This window comes from Lycorma delicatula, chromosome 9, assembly GCF_047948215.1.
Source record: "Lycorma delicatula isolate Av1 chromosome 9, ASM4794821v1, whole genome shotgun sequence".
NCBI lineage: Eukaryota > Metazoa > Arthropoda > Insecta > Hemiptera > Fulgoridae > Lycorma > Lycorma delicatula.
In genome coordinates, this window is record NC_134463.1 from 68,417,361 (window position 1) to 68,440,101 (window position 22,741).

At 30.7% G+C, this 22,741-nt stretch overlaps 1 protein-coding gene across 1 annotated transcript in view; it reads left to right on the top strand.

Moving 5' to 3' along the window:
• The window catches only part of LOC142329898 (uncharacterized), a 327,751-nt gene that overhangs the window by 271,310 nt on the left and 33,700 nt on the right, over positions 1–22,741 (top strand). The window contains exon 4 of the mRNA XM_075374814.1: positions 19,671–19,741. Within this exon, the coding sequence (XP_075230929.1) occupies positions 19,671–19,741 (71 nt within the window). The remainder of the gene's footprint in view (positions 1–19,670; positions 19,742–22,741) is intronic.

Here is a 22,741-nt window from a genome sequence, read left to right on the forward strand (position 1 = left end):
GGATACGAAGCAAACAATTATTTTTTGAGGGATATCTTCACGCTGTAAGTGTTCATCCGGAGTTCGTATATAATTCACCTTTATTTTATATCTTTTTGTTTAAAGATAAACACGTAAAAGAAAAAAAATCAGTGGTTTGACTTCTTTGTATGATTATTATTGATGTATTTCGGTTGCTGGGGTTCAATCAACTCCAAATTAATTTTTTTTTTTTTTTTTAATGACGAATTTTGTTAATAAATTTTACTTAAATAAGTTATTTTAATTATAATTTTATTGATTTACTATTACTGTTAATTACATCCATTCGATTTTTTTAATAATTACTTTTATAGTTATTTCGCTAATTGTTGTTTAGAGTAAAGCAGAGTAATGGAGGGAAGGTCGTTTACCGTTGATATCTCGATTATCTTTTGACAATCGGTTCATTTCTCTTTAAATGTTAATTTTCACCTCAATATTCTAGTAACCTTTATTATTGTTAACTATTGTTACAATATAATGGGATGATTCGGGTCGTTGAACGTTCTTTAATTATCAGTGGCTTTAGTCAATGGAATTAATGCACCTATTCGTGTTCAACAAAACACCTCAATAATTTGCTTCAACTATTGTTTATTGCTGCATCCTTTTTTTTTTACTGTTTAGATATTTATTTTAGATATATCTTAAGCCCGCGCGCACATACACATACACATACACACACACACACACACACACACATATATATATATATAGATTACTTGGAGATTCTTAGAAGTCTCATTTAACATAAAATTTGATTTTTAGAAAATTTTTGATAATAAAATATTAAATATACATATATTAATATATAATAATATATAATGATGTTAAAGTACAATTTAGATTCGGAGTAACAGTACAAGGTGAAAAGATAAAGATGCTACGATTTGCTGATGATATAGTAATTCTAGCCCAGAGTAAAAAGGATTTAGAAGAAACAATGAACGGCATAGATGAAGTCCTACGCAAGAACTATCGCATGAAAATAAACAAGAACAAAACAAAAGTAATGAAATGTAGTAGAGATAACAAAGATGGACCACTGAATGTGAAAATAGGAGGAGAAAAGATTATGGAGGTAGACGAATTTTGTTATTTGGGAAGTAGAATTACTAAAGATGGACGAAGCAGGAGCGATATAAAATACCGAATAGCACAAGCGAAACGAGCCTTCAGTAAGAAATATAATTTGTTTACATCAAAAATTAATTTAAATGTCAGGAAAAGATTTTTGAAAGTGTATGTTTGGAGTGTCGCTTTTTATGGAAGTGAAACTTGGACAATCGGAATATCTGAGGAGAAAAGGTTAGAATCTTTTGAAATGTGGTGCTACAGAAGAATGTTAAAAATCAGATGGGTGGATAAAGTGACAAATGAAGAAGTATTGCGGCAAATAGATGAAGAAAGAAGCATTTGGAAAAATATATTTAAAAGAAGAGACAGACTTATAGGCCACATACTAAGGCATCCTGGAATAGTCGCTTTAATATTGGAAGGACTGGTAGAAGGGAAAAATTGTGTAGGCAGGCCACGTTTGGAATATGTAAAACAAATTGTTAGGGATGTAGGATGTAGAGGGTATACTGAAATGAAACGACTAGCACTAGATAGGGAATCTTGGAGAGCTGCATCAAACCAGTCAAATGACTGAAGACAAAAAAAAAAATATGTATATATATATTAATATGTAATATTCTATATAATATGTTCTTTCTGGTTAAAAATATTATACTACTAGAAAAAAGGCGGGCCTCCCGCCGTGAAAATATTGTTTTTGTTTCATTATATGATTTTCTTAAATGTTTTTGCCAATTATAAATAAATAAGCTTCATGAATTTAGCGTACTAACAACAAAAACTTTTACAACAGAAAGCTTTAAAATATTTAGCTGTTTCTTGAGTTATGATTTTTTAACACGGTTCTTTTTATCCCCAGAACACAAATATAATTTTAGATAAATCGTTCATATCAAGAAGTATAATCAATCATTCGAACGAATGAATCGTTCGAGAAGTATAAATCTTTGTGCGCTTTATCATTAAAATAGAAATGTGAGCACATACAACAAACAAACAAACCAACGCACCATGCTTTTTTATTGAATATTAAAAAAAAAAGGTTTAATTATGATAATGTTTTTCCCACACTGTTTTTTTTTCTTTATAATTAACAACATTTATAATATTTGTAACAAATTTTATTACTTAAAAGTTCAAGATTTTTTTTAAAATGCTTATACTTAGAGTTCAGCAGGTCCAATTTTAACGATTTTTACGTTGTTCGAAATCTTTTTATTTTTATAGTTTGTTTAGAAAATTTCAAATTTTTCTTTGAAAACTCGGAAAACTTAATTTCTTAACGATTGAAGATATCGAAACGGTACCTTTTTTACCGATTTTCAGACTAAAAAAACCTAGAAAATTATTTTGGTAAAACATAACATTTGGAAAATTAGTCGGAGAATCTGTTAGAAAAAGTGTCTTGAATTGGTAGTAATCGACATTTTCCTGTTCGTAATTATAAAAATTAAATGCCTTTTACAAACTGAACGCATCTACTCCTTTTCACATCAGCCAGTTCCATACCGAGGTTTCGGGTATTCCATTTTAATTCAACAAATGATCAGTGCGTCACTATTTTTGATTTTGATGATATTTGATATATGATAACTACTTACCTGGTAGTGGCTAAAAAGTATTTTAAAAAAAAAATTTTCTTGAGCGATAGACTATTTTCTAACTGTTACTTCAGAAGCTGAATGAGGATGATATGTATGTGATGTGTAGTCTTGTATAGTCTCAGGTCGACCATTTCAGAGATGTTTGGTTAATTGAAACCCAGCCACCAAACACCGGTATCCAAAATCTAGTATTCAAATCCATATAAAAGTGACTGTCTTTACTAGGACTTGAACGTTGGAACTCTCGACTTCGAAAATCCGCTGATTTGCGAAATCGCAATCACCACCAGATCATCCCGGTGGTTAAGTGTACATTACGTAACCACAGTACTACTTTCAACAATGTAACATATCACGTTGAAATCAAAACAGTAACTGAGCCTTTTACAACGTTTACATTTATGATTACGCAAATATTTATGTCCATGCATGTCTATTCACTTTCGTGTGAATAAACAAATATAAGTTTGTTTGTATGAGTCATACTTTAAGTAACAAACTATCTAGAATAAAATAAATCTCATTATAGACATATCAAAAAAATTTTGATTAGTAGGCCTACGTTAGTATCTGAAAAAATATATGTTGTGAATTTTTCGGATACATTGTTCGCGGCTAGAAAGAACGGTGTTTTTAGCGGTTTGATGGCTCCATTAACCGTCAACTCTCTTGAGTAATAACATAAATTTTAAATGGTTTTAAAGTACATAAAAAGTACTTACAGCTGTAAAAATTTCAAATTTTTGCCACCTGTCCCACATCTGGTTTTCGGGCCCCAAAAATGATTCATGTTTAAAATCTTACGATTTGGCAGCCATTTTTATTAATGAAGTACAATCGATAATAGTCCAATTTCTCTTTATAAGTATTACTAATACCTAAGACTTAAAAGCTAAAAAACAGGCCTGTAACCTTAAACTCTTCATTTTTTATTTTGGGCCCAAAATTTGAAAAACCAACATTTGTAAACGTAATTTCAATAACATTACAAGATTTGGTTATGAAACAAAATGAATTTTGATTACATTAAGAGAAGGCTCCATCTTTACTCTTTCCAAAAAGCCCTTTCTGACCCTCTGTACGATGTAAAATAAGAATACTACAGCTCATGGAATAAGTGACGAAAATAGCTGTTTTTACCAGTTAGCAAGTAAGAAAATAGTCTATTACTCAAAAAAAAAAAAATTTAAAAACATAAAGTATTTTTTGGCCACTACAAGGTGAGCAGTTATCATATACCAAATATCATCAAAATCAAAAATAGTGATGAAATAAAGTTTTTGAAAATTTTTTGAATTATAATGGAATACCCCTCACCGCCGTCATAGATTATTTCCGTAACTATTTACTCAGAATAGGAAAATAAACCGATGACAACGCACATTCACTGTTAAATACCGCAGATTACTCTTAACATTCACCGCCCTCGCAGATTACTTCCATAACTATCTAATCAGAAAAGGAAAATAAACCAATGACAACTCACATTCACTGTTCAGTACCGCAGATTATTCTTAACATTCACCGCCCTCACAGATTACTTTCGGAACTAATTAGAATAAGAAAATAAACCAGTGACAACGATTTACATTCCAGCCATGTCAGTGCCAACTCAGTCAAATTACACAATCTTTTTCTAATTTACATCCCGGAATGCTATTTCCTGTACGAAGATAGCATGTAAGAGATCAGTTATGTTTAAAAGTATATTTTACTTTGTTTTACCACAATATTTCCTAAATATAATTTTACCAGTTCGTTTAGTAAGAAACTAAAAATAGTTTAATGTTAAATGTTTTACATTTATTTTAATACCGGTACTTTTTTTCTTTCTAACTTCCTCTAGTTATATTTAAATTATTTCCCACAACTTGACCTCGGACAACTTTTTATTACATTGTCGAGTTGCAACGTTTTAACCTTAAATTGATCCAAATATTTTATGGGCCAGAGGAAGGAAAATTTCTTTCCGATTGAGACAAATCCTTTTACAAAAAAATATTCTAATTGTAGAAAAGATTTGTAAACAACTATTTAATATAAATAATCATGTTGAGTAAAACAATAATATAGTACCGCAAATGATACATCGATTTCTCACCTCATTTTAAACACCACATTCATTTCTCTAGGCGGATTTATCATCTTGTAAACGCTTCCGTATTCTACGTTTTAATGAAAGAGATTGCCTACAGTTTTCTGTTGTTCGTTTTATTTTTTTCGTGCAGTGATGTTAAGTTAAAACCCATTAAGTTTTATTATAAGTGTGTATAAAATTTAATCTTAGATGACCATTGCAAAAAAATGTCATTTGCTGGAGAGAACAGTTTTGGCTAACGGCTTAATGCTTTAGGAAAATCTCGTAATTTTTCAGGGTATTTTATATTTTCTGGGTTGACGCTTATGGGAGGGGGAGGGGTATACTTCGTATACGAAATGGAATGTTATCAACTAAGAGCGTCAATTTAGAAAATATTTATATGAACAATTTGTTAGTTGTGTAGACTGATTTGATGTATTTACGCGAACTTTTCTATTACATGCCAATTCTTAGTGTTTATATATATATATTTCTTATCTGTTTTTTATGAATTCTAATATTTATCTTCCTTTACTTTGATAGTTAAACTCAGTAACTCTGTTTTCTTATTTTATTAGCCACCAAAAACTTAATTGTTTTTACTAGATTCTTTCATAGACTTTTATCTTCTGCAATTCGCCCCCTTCAATTCCTATTATTCTAATTTTCAGCATTTTCCTGTTACGTCACATTCCAAGAGCATCTATATTTTTTCTAGCTTCTCTTGTGTCTAGGTTTCGCCCTTATTATAATGCTGCACTTGTAATAAATATTTTTAATTATAGTATTCCTATCACGAACAGCTAATACTTTAAACTTCTTGACTACAGCTCTGTTTTATCCATTGTTCTGATGTATGCGCTATTTATGTCATTATCAATTTTGCATCTTTAAGATGACAATTGCAAAGAAATTTCATTTACTAGAGTGAACAATTTTTCCTAAAGACTGTAGTATGCTTTAGGAGAATCTCGTAATTTTTCAGGGTATGATATATTTTCAGAGTAGACGCTTATTTGAAGAGGAATCAATATTTTAAGAGCTATATTTTTACGGAATTTTTTTTGATTTAATCAATTTTAGATTGCTTGTGCGATATATTGATATTTAGCTCTAATTGAATATTGAAAATTTACTCCTGGGATTTACAAGAGATTGTACTCTATTGAACTAACCGTTACTACTTTTAATTATATCAGTAAGCGGAACTAATTGTGATTTATAACTTCTATTATTAATATAACTATAGATTTTTGATCAATCAAAACGAATACGTTACGGTTAACTGTATATATACTCCGTATTTGTGATGAAACCATTTATTGATTTTATGCACACACACGCGCGCACGTGCACACACACACACACACACACACACACACACAGGGTGATTCAGGAGAAAAGGGAAATAACTTGGGAACTGATTATAGATCTTAAAATATGGAATAAGGTTCATATAAATATATGCCCGAAAACGCTATATTATAGAGTTACGGCTAGCGAAAAATTTCGTTCTGGATTCCAGTTTTCCCGGTGAAATTTTTAAGACGTTAATATAAGGGATAAGCTAATAGTTTGTGTTTTTTGACCTGAAAAAAACTAATAATACAGTATCTCCCGTAGTTTGCATGATCTTCAACGTAATACAGAAAAATTCAGTGACGAAAAACATGTTTTTTTTTTTTAGGTTTGAACTATAATAAATTTATTAAAGGACTAAAAAATCGAAAATTCTATTATCAGAACTTGTAGAGAATTGATGTAATTCAATCTATGAAAAACAAAAAAGTCAACTTTTATTATTAAAAATTTATTATATATATTAATAACAGCTGTTTTTAGTACAATAAATTTACCTCTTTAAAAATTAAAGTACTTTTGATATATGTTAAAAAAAATATACTCACGGTTGTTTATACTGTATTAATATTATATATATATATAATAAAGGTTCAGAAGAGGAAAATCGTGCGTGGAACAAATCTTCAATTTAAAAAATACATTAACACTAAGAGCATTGAGAGGTATTAACACCGTAGTAACATTTGTAGATTTCAAGAAGGGATACGATTCGATAGACAGTCAATGATGGAGACGCTCAAGGAATTTGGAGTAGACAGGAAGACGCAAACATTAATAGGATAGACGTTGACAAATACGCAGTCCATAATAAAATTTATGGGAGAAATATCAGAGCCCTTTGAAGTTAAAACGGGATTGAGGCAGGGAGATGGACTGTCGCCAATATTGTTTAATCTAATCCTCGAGAAAATAATAAGGGAATGGCGGAAGAAGAAAGAGGAAAACGGATTAAAAAATACGACTAGGAGCTGGTAAAAATGAAATAAAAGTGGATTGTTTGGCCTTTGCTGTTGATATAGCAATAATTACAAAAAATGTTGAGGAGGCTAGAGAATCGATAGAGTTACTAGAGGAAATAGCCATAAGGACAGGACTACAGATATCTTACGAGAAGATGGAATACATGGAATACCGACATCACAAGGAGAAAGAAATAAAAACAAAAGGAAGGAATATCAGGAGAGTCGATCGTTTCAAATATTTTGGAGAAATTATTCAAGCTAATGGACTCGATGAGGCGGCTAACACGGAAAGGACCAGGAAATTAGACAGAGCATATGGGATAACAAAGAATATCTACAACAAAAAAAGTACATCATACGGATCAAAAATAAGACACTACATTACCGTGCTCAAACCAGAAGCACTCTACGCATCAGAATGTTTGATACTCAGGAAGAAGAATGAACTGAAGGAGATGGAAATACGTGAAAGAAGAATCTTGAGGAAAATATTGGGACCAAGAAAACTAGAAGACGGATCTTACAAACTAAGAAGTAACGAAGAACTTTATAAAGGGAACAACGAACCGCTGATGTCGACGATTAGAAAACGAATGGTGAAGTTCTACGGTTATATACTCAGGATGTCGGATGATAGGTTGACGAAGCGCGTCTTTAGTTTTTTAACAAATATGAAAGCGACTGCGGATTGAGTAGTCGAAGTTAAGAAGGACCTCAGCGAACTACAACTGAACGAAGGCGATGAGTGTAACAGAACTGAGTTTAGAGGTAAAATTAATAAGCACATTTTCCGGAAACTTACAGATAAGACTAGAACTGGGAGGCAGTGGACTGGTGAACAAAAACAAGTTAAACGAGACGAAATGAAATTGTATTGGGAAAAAGACGGAAGACATCTGTTGTGCAAAAAGTTCAACGGGGTCCAAAGAGACCATAACGAAAAAAAAAATATATATATAAATGAATGTTTGTGTTTGTCCCGTAATATTGCCGTAAAGCAATAGCGAAGCATTGTCAGATCAGCTAGTTTACAATAATTGTTCAAAAATTCCACCTTTGACATCGATGCACTTTTCAGCTCGTTTCCTTGAATTTTTATGTCACCAGGCTAATGAATTGTCGCGTTCCTTGATGAGGATAGCAGCATCGAGAATGCGAGAATTCAGTTCATTACGAGTGTTTACTTTTTGCTTGTACGTGTCGCATTTCACCCATCTCTATAAAGATTAATCTTAAGGGGTAAGGTCCTGTGAGCTAGATGATCAATTTACCGGCCCTCTACCTCTAATCCATTTACCAGTAAATTTTTCACCGTCTTACTTATTCGTGAAACGTGTTTGTGCTCCATCAAGTTGATAGTACATTTCAATTTGTTTCGCCAATGGGAAATTTTCAAGCATTACTAGAAATTCATTTTTTTTCAATTCCAGATAATTTCTCCTCGCGTGACCCGTTGTTTTTGTGTAAAAGGGCTTAATATAGTATTAGTGATCATGTAACATTAAATATTCACCGAAAATCGTTGTTGGAAATTTGATTCAGCTACATGTGGATTTTTTTAGATCACCGATGTGAATTCTGCATGTTTTTCATGCCATTACGGGTAAAAGTAGCTTTTACCCAAAAGAGTATGAATGGAATGAATTGGGAATTATTGTTAACCCATTGATAACAGTGCAGTCGTCTGGCATGGTTATCAAACTATGTATTGAATTCTCTAAACGTGATAAGGACGCAGTAATGAGCATGCGAGAAATGAGTAATTCTCATTTCTCCCTCTACACTGTACTTTGTGGAATGTTGAGTCGCGTAGAAATTCGGGTGCTCGATGCCGCTGTACCGCTGAAAAATGTTTTCCTTTATATCACCATGTACCGTTTGAAGTTCAGATAAAACATTAGGACTGGCAAGTGTACTATTCTCACCAAGATTATTAAAAATTCTACAATATGCTCGTACTTTACGGTTTGGAACTATTCGTCCAGGGTACTTAGGTCGGTATTCTTCCACCGCAGCTACAGCATTTCCATCGCAAAATACTTACACAAAAATCATATCAGCATATTCTGCACGAATGAAGAGACGCGGCATTTTTCAAAACAGAATTTATCACGAAATTTCACTTTTGTACTTCGTACAAGGAAGTAAAAAGAAATTTCGCAAAAATTTCGGTTTTCAAATTTCGACGGAAATATCCATTCCGACCATACCTATATCCATTTTGACTAGTTTCGGTGTGACGTCTGTACGTACACGTACGTATGTATCTCGCATAACTCAAAAACAATTGGCTGTAGAATGTTGAAATTTTGGATTTAGGACTATTGAACATCTAATTGTTCCCCCCCCCTTTTTTGATAGCAATCGACTGGACCAAAATTGTCCAAAAAAGCCCAAAATAAAAAAAAATTGGAGTAATAAGTCCTCGTTGAGAAATTTTCAACGATATATCATAAGTGGTACTTTTCATTGGTTCTAAAGTTATAGCAAAATAAAATTTTAATTGATGAAATATTTGGATCTTGTAAGGGGAAAGCACATCGGTTCGAATCAGACTTCATTTCCTTTTTTTAATTTTTAATTTATTTAAATGTGTTAATTTATTAATAATTATTAACCTGTGATTATAAAAAAAAGATTTACAATAAATAATAATTCAATGACAACAAAAAAAATTCGTGACTAATGACTTATTAGTGAACTTTTTATTAGTTATTAATGAAGATAAAAAGTAATTAGTGAAACAAAATTTTATGTACTTTTAAAAATGTGTGTATGTAATTTAATAGGCGTACAAGGAAGTCACGTAGTGTCCACATCAGATTTTTAAATTCAGATTTAATTGGAAAACTATAAATACAGTTTAGTGTACAACAAACACAAAAATACTACAAACTTGATTTTCAAAAATAATTAAACACCATGAAAATTATGTCAAAAACAACTGAACTGCCCAATGGTTATTATTAACCATAATTTTATGACAAGAATGAATAGTATTCGAATTAATTTCGTAGCATTACGAAAAAAACAGCTGTTTTTAAATTTTACAAATTCATAACATTAAGTTTATTTTTTTTTTAATAAAAGTTGTTTTTTTTCATAGGCTTTATTAGATTATTTTTCTCTAAATTAAATTCTCTGGAAGTTTTAAAATTTACGCATTTATTAGTCATTCAACGAAGTTATTGTACTTCAAACCTAAAAAAAACGTGTTTTTCGTCTGCCGAAGTTTTATTTTTTACGTTGGATATCATAAAATCTACGGAAGATAAACTTCTGAGACGGTTTTATTCGATTTTCTAACTAAAAAACGTAAAAACCCATCAAGTTCAGTGCTTTCTTAAAAATGCCATTATGATCTAATTTCAATGGGAAACTTAAATCTGGGCGAAATTTTTTGCTAGTAGTTACTCGATAACAAAGTGTTTTCAGACATATGTTTGTACGAATTTTCTTCCTTATTTGAAATTATTTCTCTTCACTTCTAAATTACTTGAGTATATATATATATATATATATATATATATATATATATATATAATCTTAATATTTTTTTAATGAAAAGTTAATGAAAGGCTTATGTGAAAAGTCAATACAATGTGTCAATACAATTTTTCTTTTTTTTTTTAAAAAGAAAGAAAAAAACTGGTTTCCGATAACCCACATATTTCATACTGATGTTAACTAATCTTTCATATGTAATGTTATCTCCGAATGTAAGACAACATTACGAATTGTGAATATTTATGTATACTAGTTTATATACCTTTCTTTCTTTTTCCTGTTTAGCCTCCGGTAACTACCTTTTAGATAATACTTCAGAGGATGATATGTATGAGTGTGAATGAAGTGTAGTCTTGTACATTCTCAGTTCGACCATACCTGAGATGTGTGGTTAATTGAAACCCAACCACCAAAGAACACCGGTATCCACGATCTAGTATTCAAGTCCTAGATCGTATATACCAGCTTATATACATGTTGTTGCTCAAGGTCACATTATTTCTTCATAGGCCCATCAGTTCCCTTTTTACAAAAATTGTACGTAACTTTCTACGATAAACATAAATCTCCTTTGCATTCCTCTTTTTTAATTTATTCTTACAAATCTAGCCTGTTTATTACCTTACAATAGTATGGTTCGAATAAAAACATGAGTTTGAAGAAGGAGCAATATATGTTAAACTTTATATTGTACAATAATTAATGAAACTTTACAAATATGTACAATTTAATTAGATTAATTAATCCTGTCGTTAGTATCGAGGAAGATGTAGACAATCATAGGTTCTATACGAAGACATACGTACAAAGTACAATATAATACGCGTATATATTATTTTTATCTTAAATAGAAGACTATTTTTTTTTATCATTGATCTCTGTAGAAAAGCTAACATGCTTCTTACGTGTAATCCCTTCGTAATTATTATTAGTAATAAATTTCTTGAACTTGTATTTGTTTTTCATTAAACTATTTTACAACGATTTTTTTTTAGAATTAAATTCTCTACAGGTTTTGGTAATTAATTTTACGCATTTGTTAGTCGTTTAACAAAGTTTTTGTTTTAGAAACTTAAAAAAAAGCATGTTTTTATACATGAAATTTTTCTGATTTACGTCTTATATTTCGAAAACTACTAGAGATATAGTTCTAAAACCTGTTTTATTCAATTTGTCAGATCAAAAAAACCATCAAGTCTACCACTTAATTACAGTTACCAAAATTTCAGTATGGTTTTATTTCACTCTTTGCCCAGCAATAGGGCGAAATCTTTCGCTAGTCAACTCGCTAACGGAGCATTTTCGGACCCATGTTTATATGAACGTTTTTCATTATTTTTGCTAGTAGAATTAGCTCAGAAAGCACCGCTAACATAATCTGTATCACCACCGTGTACAAATTACAAACGCAACCTTCAATGTTCTCACCCTTCAACCCTCCCGTAGCATTTGCGGTAGGGATACCTAATATCCACAGTGTTTTTGCTCAGTTAGTAAATAATAATTGTCCCAAATTTGATTGAAATTGGGCCGGAAGGAAATTTGGCGAACTGGGATTCTGGCTGACACAATTCCTGACCGGCCATGCGGTCTTTCGTTCATACCTGTATGATCGAAGAAGAACTGAGGACCCTTTCTGTCCCGACTGTTGGGAGTTCGACACACCGGAACACGTGATATTCCAGTGTCCGTGGTTGGACGAGGGACGCCGCGACTGTATCCCGTAACTGGGCTTCTCGAGGTTGGGACTATCGTTGGAACGATGTTACGAAGTTCGGTGGACTTCAACACTGCGACGGGGTTTGTGTCAGGATACTGCAAATGCCGTGAAGCGAGAAGGTGAGGAACAGCTCCGTACGGAGCTGCCGTTCACCGGTGCTTGCTCGGGTAAACGGTGGCGATGAAGTGCGGGGACTCTCGAGCCCCTGAGCTAAAAGACTGAGTCCCAGCGGGGCCGTCCCTCCAGGGATGGTTTTGATACTTTATTAACACTTTTATACATACGTAACTACACCTTTCGGTGCACTACAAATGTTTGCACTTTTTATTAAACATATACGTGTATACGAATGTTAGGTGCCATAGTCATAATTATTGTCGGCGACCTGATACAGGAATAACAGGCACCTATGTTGGGTTACTACGGAAGTTGAAGAATGAAGTGGTTTCCTGTTGTTTTTTCCATTTACGTTGTAGGTTTGCATCAACAAATCATGTCCTTTCCAAAAATAATTTTCCGTGTTTGTTTACAAACAAAACATCTCGCATCATATAAAAACATTACCAAGTAAGTATTTACAGGGTGGGTGGCCTGTAGAGTCACACAGTCCACCATCGATGACCTATGTTTCCCCCGGACAGAAGTGATCACAGCTTTATCTGTGGAGAGGCCGGCCACTTGCGGTAGGACTGCAAGCGGAAAGCTCGCTATCCCTCTTGCAAGTTGCATGGACATGCACCCGGGGGTCGAGGTTGTAAGGGTTTACCCGTGTCATGAGTCGGCGGTGCCTGTACTGGCGTGGTGTTTGCGGGGGACAGCCTCTTTCGGAAAACCCACCGAGTTGGTCTAGTGGTGAACGCGTCTTCCCAAGTCAGCTGATTTGGAAGTCGAGAGTTCCAGCGTTCAAATCCTATTAAAGGCAGTTACTTTTATACGAATTTGAATACTAGATCGTGGATACCGGTGTTCTTTGGTGGTTGGGTTTCAATTAACCACACATCTCAGAAATGGTCGAACAAGACTGTAGAAGACTGCACTTCATTTACACTCATACGTATCATCCTCTGAAGTAATACCTGAATGGTAATTCCCGGAGGCTAAACAGGATAAAGAAAGAAAAGGCCTCGTCCGGGAGGAGTGGGAGGTTCCGGCGTCCCATTATCAATGATCGGGCGGGGACTCCCTTGCAGCACCTTTGGGGGGGGAAGGTAAGACCGTAGTCCAGATGGGGGATCTCTTTGAGGGTTCCACGTTAGAGGCGTGGCATAAAGACCGAGTGGGGGACCCCTCTGGGAGCCTCTCATTAGAGGCATGGCATGACAAAAAACGACCGGGTCCTGACTACCTGGGTAGGGCTTTGTTCCGGCCGAGGTAGTTTGAGGCGGTGGCATCCCTTGGAGGTGAATTTATGTTTGATTACCTGTCCGGCTCGGGGGGAGAAATAAAGATGCGACGTAATAAAAAAATTAAATGTTTACAAATAAAATACGTCAGACTGTATAAAAACATTAACCAATTAAGGAGCGGTATGCGACACTGCAAGTGTTTCCACTCAGTAGGGGAAGAAGTATATATATATTTATCGTCGGGAAATAACCAATTGGCTATTTTTAAAAAAAGGTTTTATGGCAAGATTCTGAACTGAACTACTCAAACAGTCTCGCAATAATTGGGGAATTAATAATATGTTGATTGATTAAGCTTCATGTTTCAACTGAAATGTGTTGGAGCATCTTATTTAAATAGCTAGCTTTCTGTATATGAAGTTGATAGTTCGAAGCGGGCGAATTAGTTATATCTTAACTCTATCGATTCTTCAATCTGTACCCGCTCGGTCACTATTCTCTAGATATACTCATTTTACGAATAAGGTCTTCCTACAAACAAAGAATAAACAAAAAGATTATGTTGGATATCTGGAGATTTTCTTTATATCATACAAATCAGTCAGTTCCACTTGAAAATGTTTAAATTTAAACTTAAATGGGTCGTTTTTTATTTGTTAGATTTCTAACTTAAGTTGCTACTACTACGTATATTTTTGACTTGAAAGTCAAAAAAAGTTGAGTTAAAAGTCATAAAATAATCCAGAACTGTAACTGTCTAATATTTACCAAGTAAATTGTTATTTAAAATAAAAATTTTTGAGTGAAAAAAAACACTTTTTTTTTATTTTTCGTTAATTAACTTTAATAATTTGCTAATAAGCAAATAGAAATCTGTAAAAAAAAATGTAGGGAATTTAATTCCCTGAAAATTGATTTAAATAAATTCAGTAGAAAATAATAGTTAAAAAAATTCAAATTGAGTTAAATACCACTGATAACAAATCACCCAAACCGGATGAGAATATAAAAAAAAATTACGTATTTAAGATTTTAATTAAATGTTATAACATTTTTTGCGTGTTTCACTGGCGTAAAGTGAGTTATTGAAACAGGATTGCATAAAGATGCTGTTTTTACAAATTTTCGAATGGTGGGAATTGGGATTGAAAAAATATTTTCTTTACGTTTTGAAGTACGAGCAGTACGAAAATACCATTCTTCTAAACTGAAGTTTTTTTATATATTTATAGGGTTATGTATAAAATTTTGTGGCTCGAAAATATTCAAAACTACTTGGTCGATTTCATTGAAATTTAGTAATGCTATTATAGTAGTGTATCTGAAGTTATGCATGTGAAATTTTGATGAAGATTGATTGAATAGTAATTGAGTTACGCTGAATTTAAGGTCGAGAAAATTTGAGCTGGACACTTTAGAACCGTGATTCGTTACGTTGCTACAAGCTACGTTGAAGTATACTCCTTTCAATAAAAGCTAAAATAAGAAAAATAAAATTTTCAAAAAACGTTTCTGCATTTTAGATCCGAGGTCTATAATTAAAAAAAGTACGTTTCTTGATAGCTCTGTATGTATATATTTATAAAGCATAAACTTTCAAAAAAATCTTTGAAAAATATGTAACCGAAGGTAGATAAAGCAAAAAAAAAAAAAAAAAAAAATTATATTTCAATTTTAAGAAATGGGAGTTGAATTAAAAAACAAGTTTTTTTTTTATTATTATGTATATGCATGGTAGGTTATAAATTTGCTTTAATAAAGTTTTCTCTAAAATGCCTCTGAAGGGAAAAAATTGATCTTTTCGCGATTTCTCCTAACCCGTTAACGAATTTTGAAAAAAAAATTATTATGATTAATGCCCTATATATAGAAATATTTGAGCCAAATTTGAAAAAAAAATGGGCTTGGTAAATTCTTAGATGTTAGGCCAAAAGCACTGCGATTTATTTTGTTTTTTTATTTTTTTTTTGTAGATGAATAGATCTAAAATTAAAGATTTGCAAATAAATCCGATATCTCTTTATTTATTTTATAAAATTTTGTCAAACCGGTAGTACGTTCTTTGGAACGTTAATTTTTTTTATGTGCCATATATGGTGTTAGCAATATTAAATCAAATTTAAAAAAAAAAAAAATATTAAAAACAAATTAAATTAAGGAAAAGTCGATCTGCTTGCTCAGAACTGCGCATGAGTTTTTTTTATATAAAGAAAAATCTCTCTAATGAAAAAAAAATTACATAATTTCATTTCACGGTGGTAAATAATACCACCGTGAAATGAAGCGAGTTATAAGTTAGTTTTTAACCCTTATTCAAAGAAATAAAGGGACTAATATAATGTCAGACAGCTTCCCCCCTTTTTTTTTTGTACGTACATCTTATTATATTTGATAATAGCGACAATGGCGACAACGTCTCTTATCTGGGTCAAAACGAAGAATACTCGGAGACAAATCAATTTTCATACTCATACCCGTAATCCTGGTTGCTTTACAACACCCGTACTCCTAAATAAACTTACCAGTTTACTACGATCATTAAATTTTACCCACATAAACAAACAATATTTATAACGCTATTTATAAATATTATTTTTAACAGTGTTGTAAGCATATTAGTTATAATAATATTTGTGTAGATAAAATGGTATTTTAATAATAATAATAATATTCTATATTAATGGAATTATAATCCGAAATAAATGATGCAAGTTTATCTCATTAATATTGTTATTTATGGGGGGTTAATAATTAGAGATTCAATTATCATTATCTTAATAGTTTTTTACAATTATACCGTATACCATTATGTTTATCCGAATATAACGGTTTAGAAAATAAACTAAACCGTAAAGTATATAAATTGTATTGTTGTGGATATCTCATTTGACATCTCTCGTATATAAACAGTTTCTAAAGAAAATTGATACTCTGTAATTATGCAATATACAAATTCATATTAATACATTGCTTTTCAGAAATGAGTTAATAAGACGTTGAGATGTTTAAAATTATTACGTATATTTTTCTTTCCCGGTGAATATAGCTAGAAAAGGTATACAAAAACGGAAAGAATGGTCATCTCATATAAAAAATTAGGTTTCGTGTTTTTTATGCAAATCTTTAAGTTTTAGGTCCAACTAGTTCATCTAGACAAAAAAAAAACGTGTGTATATGTGTATGTATCGCACTACTTTTGGTTTTGTATCTGACGATTAATCAAACCGATTTTCTTTCAATTTGGCTCAAATATTTCTATAAATGGAACATTAATCATAGTATTTTTTTTTCAAAATTCATTAAGGTGATGAGGGAAATCGCAAAAAAATCAATTTTGAGTTTTAGCAGATGCTTTTTAGAGAAAAGTTTATTAAAGGAAATTTATTACCGACAATGCATATATAAATAATCCAAAAAACCTTTTTTTTTTTAAAAAATTAAAAATAAACCCCACCTCTTAAACTTGAAATATATGTTTTTTTTTGTTCTTTTACTTTATCTAACTTCGGTTTAAATATTTTTCAAAATTTTTTGAAAGTTTATACTTACTAGAGTTATCAAGAAATGTGTACAATTTTATAAATTATAGAACTCGGATCTAAAATTTAGAGAATTAAAAAAAAAAATTCTTATCTTAGCTTTATTGAAGGAAGTAGTAGATTTAGATAACATTTTATTTAAGGAAATTTGTTAAGCTTAATCGATCAATGTATGACTATTTTTAGAAAAGAGTTTCTTAAAATTTATTCCCCACCACTAAAAAAATTTATATTCTGTTTTTTGTTGTTTTCTTATCGCTCCGTCATTTAATTTTTATTATTAATTTTTTTTTTTTTTTCTTCATCACTTAAAGTGCTTTGGTAGCTGAATTGTATTCCAAATCCAAAATGATTGAAGCGATTTCTTTTCTAAACTTTCATAACAGTTATACTTTATTTTTACACGACTGCACAAAAAGGAGTATAATGTATTTTTGAGTGTACGTATGTATTTTCCGTCGTAGCTGTTCAACGGCTGAACCGATTTAGATGTATGGCACGCATTGGAAACCTTACGTTACTGGGAGTGTCATAGGCTATATATATATATATATATATATATATATATATATATATATACTTTCTTTTTCCTGTTTAGCTACCGGTAACTACCGTTTAGATAATACTTCAGAGGATGAATGAGGATGATGTGTAAGAGTGAAAATGAAGTGTACAGTCTCAGTTCGACCATTCCTGAGATGTGTGGTTAATTGAAGCCCAACCACCAAAGAACACCGGTATCCACGATCTAGTATTCAAATCCGTGTAAAAATAACTGGCTTTACTAGGACTTGAACGCTGGAACTCTCGACTTCCGAATCAGCTGATTTAGGAAGACGCGTTCACCACTAGACCAACCCGGTTGGTTTTATGTATATATATATATATATATATATATACACCATATACAAAATTGTCACCTACACGCTCTTTAATTATTATCATATATTAAAGAGTAATGGTTTTTTTGGCAGTCGTGTTTTTTAATTACTTCCTTGTATGAAGTACAAAGAAGTATTAAAATCGCGAAAAATTTCGGTTTCAGATTTCAACGGAAATATCTATTTTCACCATCCTTGAATTCATTTTGACTAGTTTCAGCGTGATATCTTTACGTACGTATCTCGCATAATTCAAAAACGATTAGCCGCAAAATGTTGAAATTTTGGATTTAGGACTGTTTTAACATCTAGTTAATCACCTTCCCTTTTGATTGCAATCGACTGGACCAAAAGTATCCAAAATATCCCCAAAATCCAAATATTTGCATTTTGGATTTTTTATTAAATGCAGTACTATGCCCGCATTGAGCTTTTTAACGATAAAAGTGGTACTTATTTTCATTGGTTCCAGAGTTATAGCCAAATTAAATTTTAATTAATGAAATATTTGGTTCTTAGGGGAAGGCACAGCGGTTGAAATCGCATCTCCTTTTCTTTTAACTTTTTTTTTAAATTTAAATACATTTATTTATTAATAATTTTTAACCTCTAGTTGTAAAAAGTTTTTTTACAATTAATAATAATTCCATATAAAAAAAAAATATCAAGTTATTAATTAAATAAAATTTTATGTGCTTTTTCAGTTTAAAAAAAAATGTGTATATGTAATTTAATAGGCGTACAAGGAAGTCATGTGTATCCACATCAATTTTTTTTTAATATTTCACTTTTGTTTTAGTATTTAAGTTTCGTTGTATTATAATTCTGTTTACTAAAAAATGCTGAGGCAATAAATTGTTTAATTTTTATGACATAAAGCTGTGTGGAATTTGAAAACAAAAAGGAACGTTGATTTCTGATTGTCAAAATACTTTTTTCTTTCTTTTTTTGGTTTAGCCTCTGGGAATTACCGTTCAGGTATTACTTCAGAGGATGAATGAGGATGATATACATGTATGAGTGTAAGTACACACATTCGTCTTAGTTCGACCATTCCTGAGATGTGTGGTTAATTGAAACCCAACCACCAAAGAACACCGGTATCCACGATCTAGTATTCAACTCCGTATAAAATAACTGACTTTATTAGAACTTGAATGCTGGAACTCTCGATTCCAAATCAGCTGATTTGGGAAAACACGTTCACCACTAGACCAACCCGGTAGGTCAATTGGCAGAATACTGTACACATTTCTTTTTAAATATCTATAAATATTCTGTAAATTCTAATAGGGTGATTCAACTTTTATTTTGGTGGAAAAAACATTATTTTGTTCAATTAAATAAATAAAATATTCTGTAAGGATCACAAATGTTTTATCCCTTCTCAATTTACTTTATCATCTACCCGTATGCAGCGCCTTTTATGACTTCTCTATTTTTAAAACTTTAGTTTCATCAGTCATGATAATTTTAGGCCATATTTTTGAAATTTATATTCAGTATTTTTTATTTTATTTTAAAACTGATTAATTATTTTTATCCGTTCATTTATTTATTTGTTTCAGTGATTGTGACAGTCCATCATGCTCAAAAATATCTGTTTCGACCTAGATTGGAAACCTTGGTATACTACAATGTAAGTAATAATAATCTTACGCAATTATATTTTTAATTTCTTTGTAATAATGTATATTATAATTCTAACAAACTGTAATTTAATCTGTAGCTTATTATCCAAAAAAATTACAATGAAATTCTAAACTGTACGATAAGAGTCTCGCAGATATCATTTCTTCCGCTCAAAAAACAGAAATTTTTGTAGTATAAATAAAACTGTTTTTAACAAAACGATACTGATATCAAAAAAGGTAAGTACATTTCTGTTATCAAAATCTGTTATTAATTTAGATTTAGTTAAAAAAAATATATGCAATAGACTATAGATATACAATAATAGATAATAAACAATGTTTAAGTGTTCCATATAATAAGCAAAAAATAGAAAAATATGTTAACAAAACTCTTAACAGCCCGATTTCATTTATATGTAATACATATCACATTTACAGAAATAATACAATTCTTATGATTATTCGTTGTTTAATAAATGAATGAAACAGCAATGAATGTCACTTTTTTCGGGTATTCTTGATTCCATAACAATAGTAACTGACTGAAAATAAAGGACGTGGGTCAGCGAGTTTTGGAATGTTAGTAGTAAGGAAATTAAACTACATGGAGGCAGCACTGTCACTGTGCGACATATTGTTTTCCTGTTATGTTAGCCTGTGCATTACATTTCAGCTGCCCCTTGTTTGTGAGTGTGTGTGTGTGTGTAATACATATTATGTATATGTATACACATAGGTGGTTTTACCATAGTTTCTTTTGATGTATCCCGATAAAATGCTAAGGCAGTTCGTTTTTTAATCATAAAGTAGCATATAATCTATTCCTAACATGATCTATGTAATGGCTATTATTATGAACTAATCAAAGTAAAAGATTTACGAGTATTTTAATTAGTTTAGACTTGATGTAATTTTATTTTAATTTAGTGCTGGGTTTTGAAGGATTTTAAAGTTAATTTTATTTAAAATAATTAAAAAATGAATTGCAATTTTAAAATTTACAGAAATTTATTAATTATTTCTCCTTATCTTTGTGTACATTAAAATTATAATTTTATTTCAATATCATACTAACAGTTACAGGAGTTGATAATATTCAGAATTAATCTATTTTCTATTAATTTATTATAATGCAGAATACAATAATTAAGTTAATAATGACATTTATGGCTGAGCAGGTAGTGCCTCAGCATTTTATGCAGAGAAACTGGGTTTGAATCCTGGTTATGCATGGCATCTTTTCATACTCTACCAATTCCCACTGAGCTAATGACCTGTTGATGCCTCCTCTTTCATAAGAAAAAAAATTAAGTTATGAGAAATATTTATAATTGTAAATGAATAGTTTTATGATCAGTATCAATAGTTTTTTCCATTTAATATACTTAAAAACCAAATTTACTTAAAAAATTATTAATGTCAGTTAAAAAAAGTGATATACCAGCCATTATTTTCTTTAAAAGATTAGATGCATTAGGTAATGCATTTCAGCCCGGTATAGAGGTAGTAGTAGTAGTAGTAGTAAATGGCATGTGTGCAATTTTTCCTTGTACTCATAATTTGTAAAAATAACAAGATGGCTCCATTTTTTTTTATAACTAATTTTTTTCCAGAATAGATGAGACAAGAGAATTTTTTATATAATTTAATAAACTATTTTACAATCAATTTGATGAAAATTGAATTGATTCTTTTTAATGATAATTATAACAATTCATAACATGAGTATTTTTTATAGCCAGAAGAAAAATGTCATTAAGGTGAGGCTCTACCTCCCCACCACACTATTTACACCCCCATAATTATCGTTATGGTTCAACCATGTTTGTTATTTTTATTCTTTTGAATGAATACTTTTTGTATAAATATTTTTTTATTATTTCATATGTTTATACAATATACTAATATTATTAGGTATACTTGTAAAAGCAATTGCAATAAAAATGAATTAAAAATTATATTTATACAATTGATTGGTTATTGATTAAAGAAAGTTAGCTATTAACAATTAATGTAAATTGGAAAAACATGTTTATGCTATAAAACCATCTATAAAGATTTTACTTAAAATCTAAAAGTAAATGAAGTGACCATTTCAATTGTATAATAATAATCATCATCAGTAGATACTAAGGGTAAGGATATATAAAAAAGTAAGTAAAAATAGATAAATGAAAAAAGAAGAGACAGTAAATATTAATTGATCAATAAACACTATAAAACAAGTATTTTTAAGAGCTTTTAGAATAAGAGTAAAACAATACAAATAACTGTTGTTGTTTTAGGATATTCCAATAGAAAGTTTAAATTTAGCGTAAAAAGATATAAACCACTGACATTTTCAACAAAGATTACCCATTATGATTTAATTCACATTTCAAATTTAGGTTGGGTAAGATAAACATTTATTTAAAAGAAAGATAAAAAATAGCTTGAATCTTAAATAAAACTCTAATCATGAACAAAAATTTAAGGGAGAGATGACATTTAGTGTTATGACTGAAAATTTTCAAAAAAAAAATTTTTTATTTAAAATTCAGAGATTGTTATATATGTGTTCTTATTGTTTATTTTTTTATTTTTGGAGCAGCATATCTATCCATTCTTGATGTGACTTACTGTATTTTTATATACTGAATGAAATATTTATTTATTTATAATAATGCAAGGATTGTCCACTATTAAAAGTTAAAACAGAATGAAAATCCACATTTATAAAATGCAAAAACTGCATAATATATCTACAAGTTAGTTTATTCTACACATCTATATCTTAACGCATTTGAACATAAGAAATATATTATTCATTAAAATTTAGAACGCTTTCCAAACATTCACCAACATTCTTAAGTGAGTTAAAATACACTTTTAATATGTTTAGAATGCACGTAAAGTTCACAACTTTATAATATTTAAATTTAATTACCATTTAAGTTTGTATGTGTGGCATAAAGGTAATGGCGATATATCAAGCAATGAATTCATCTCATGTATGGAAGATTATG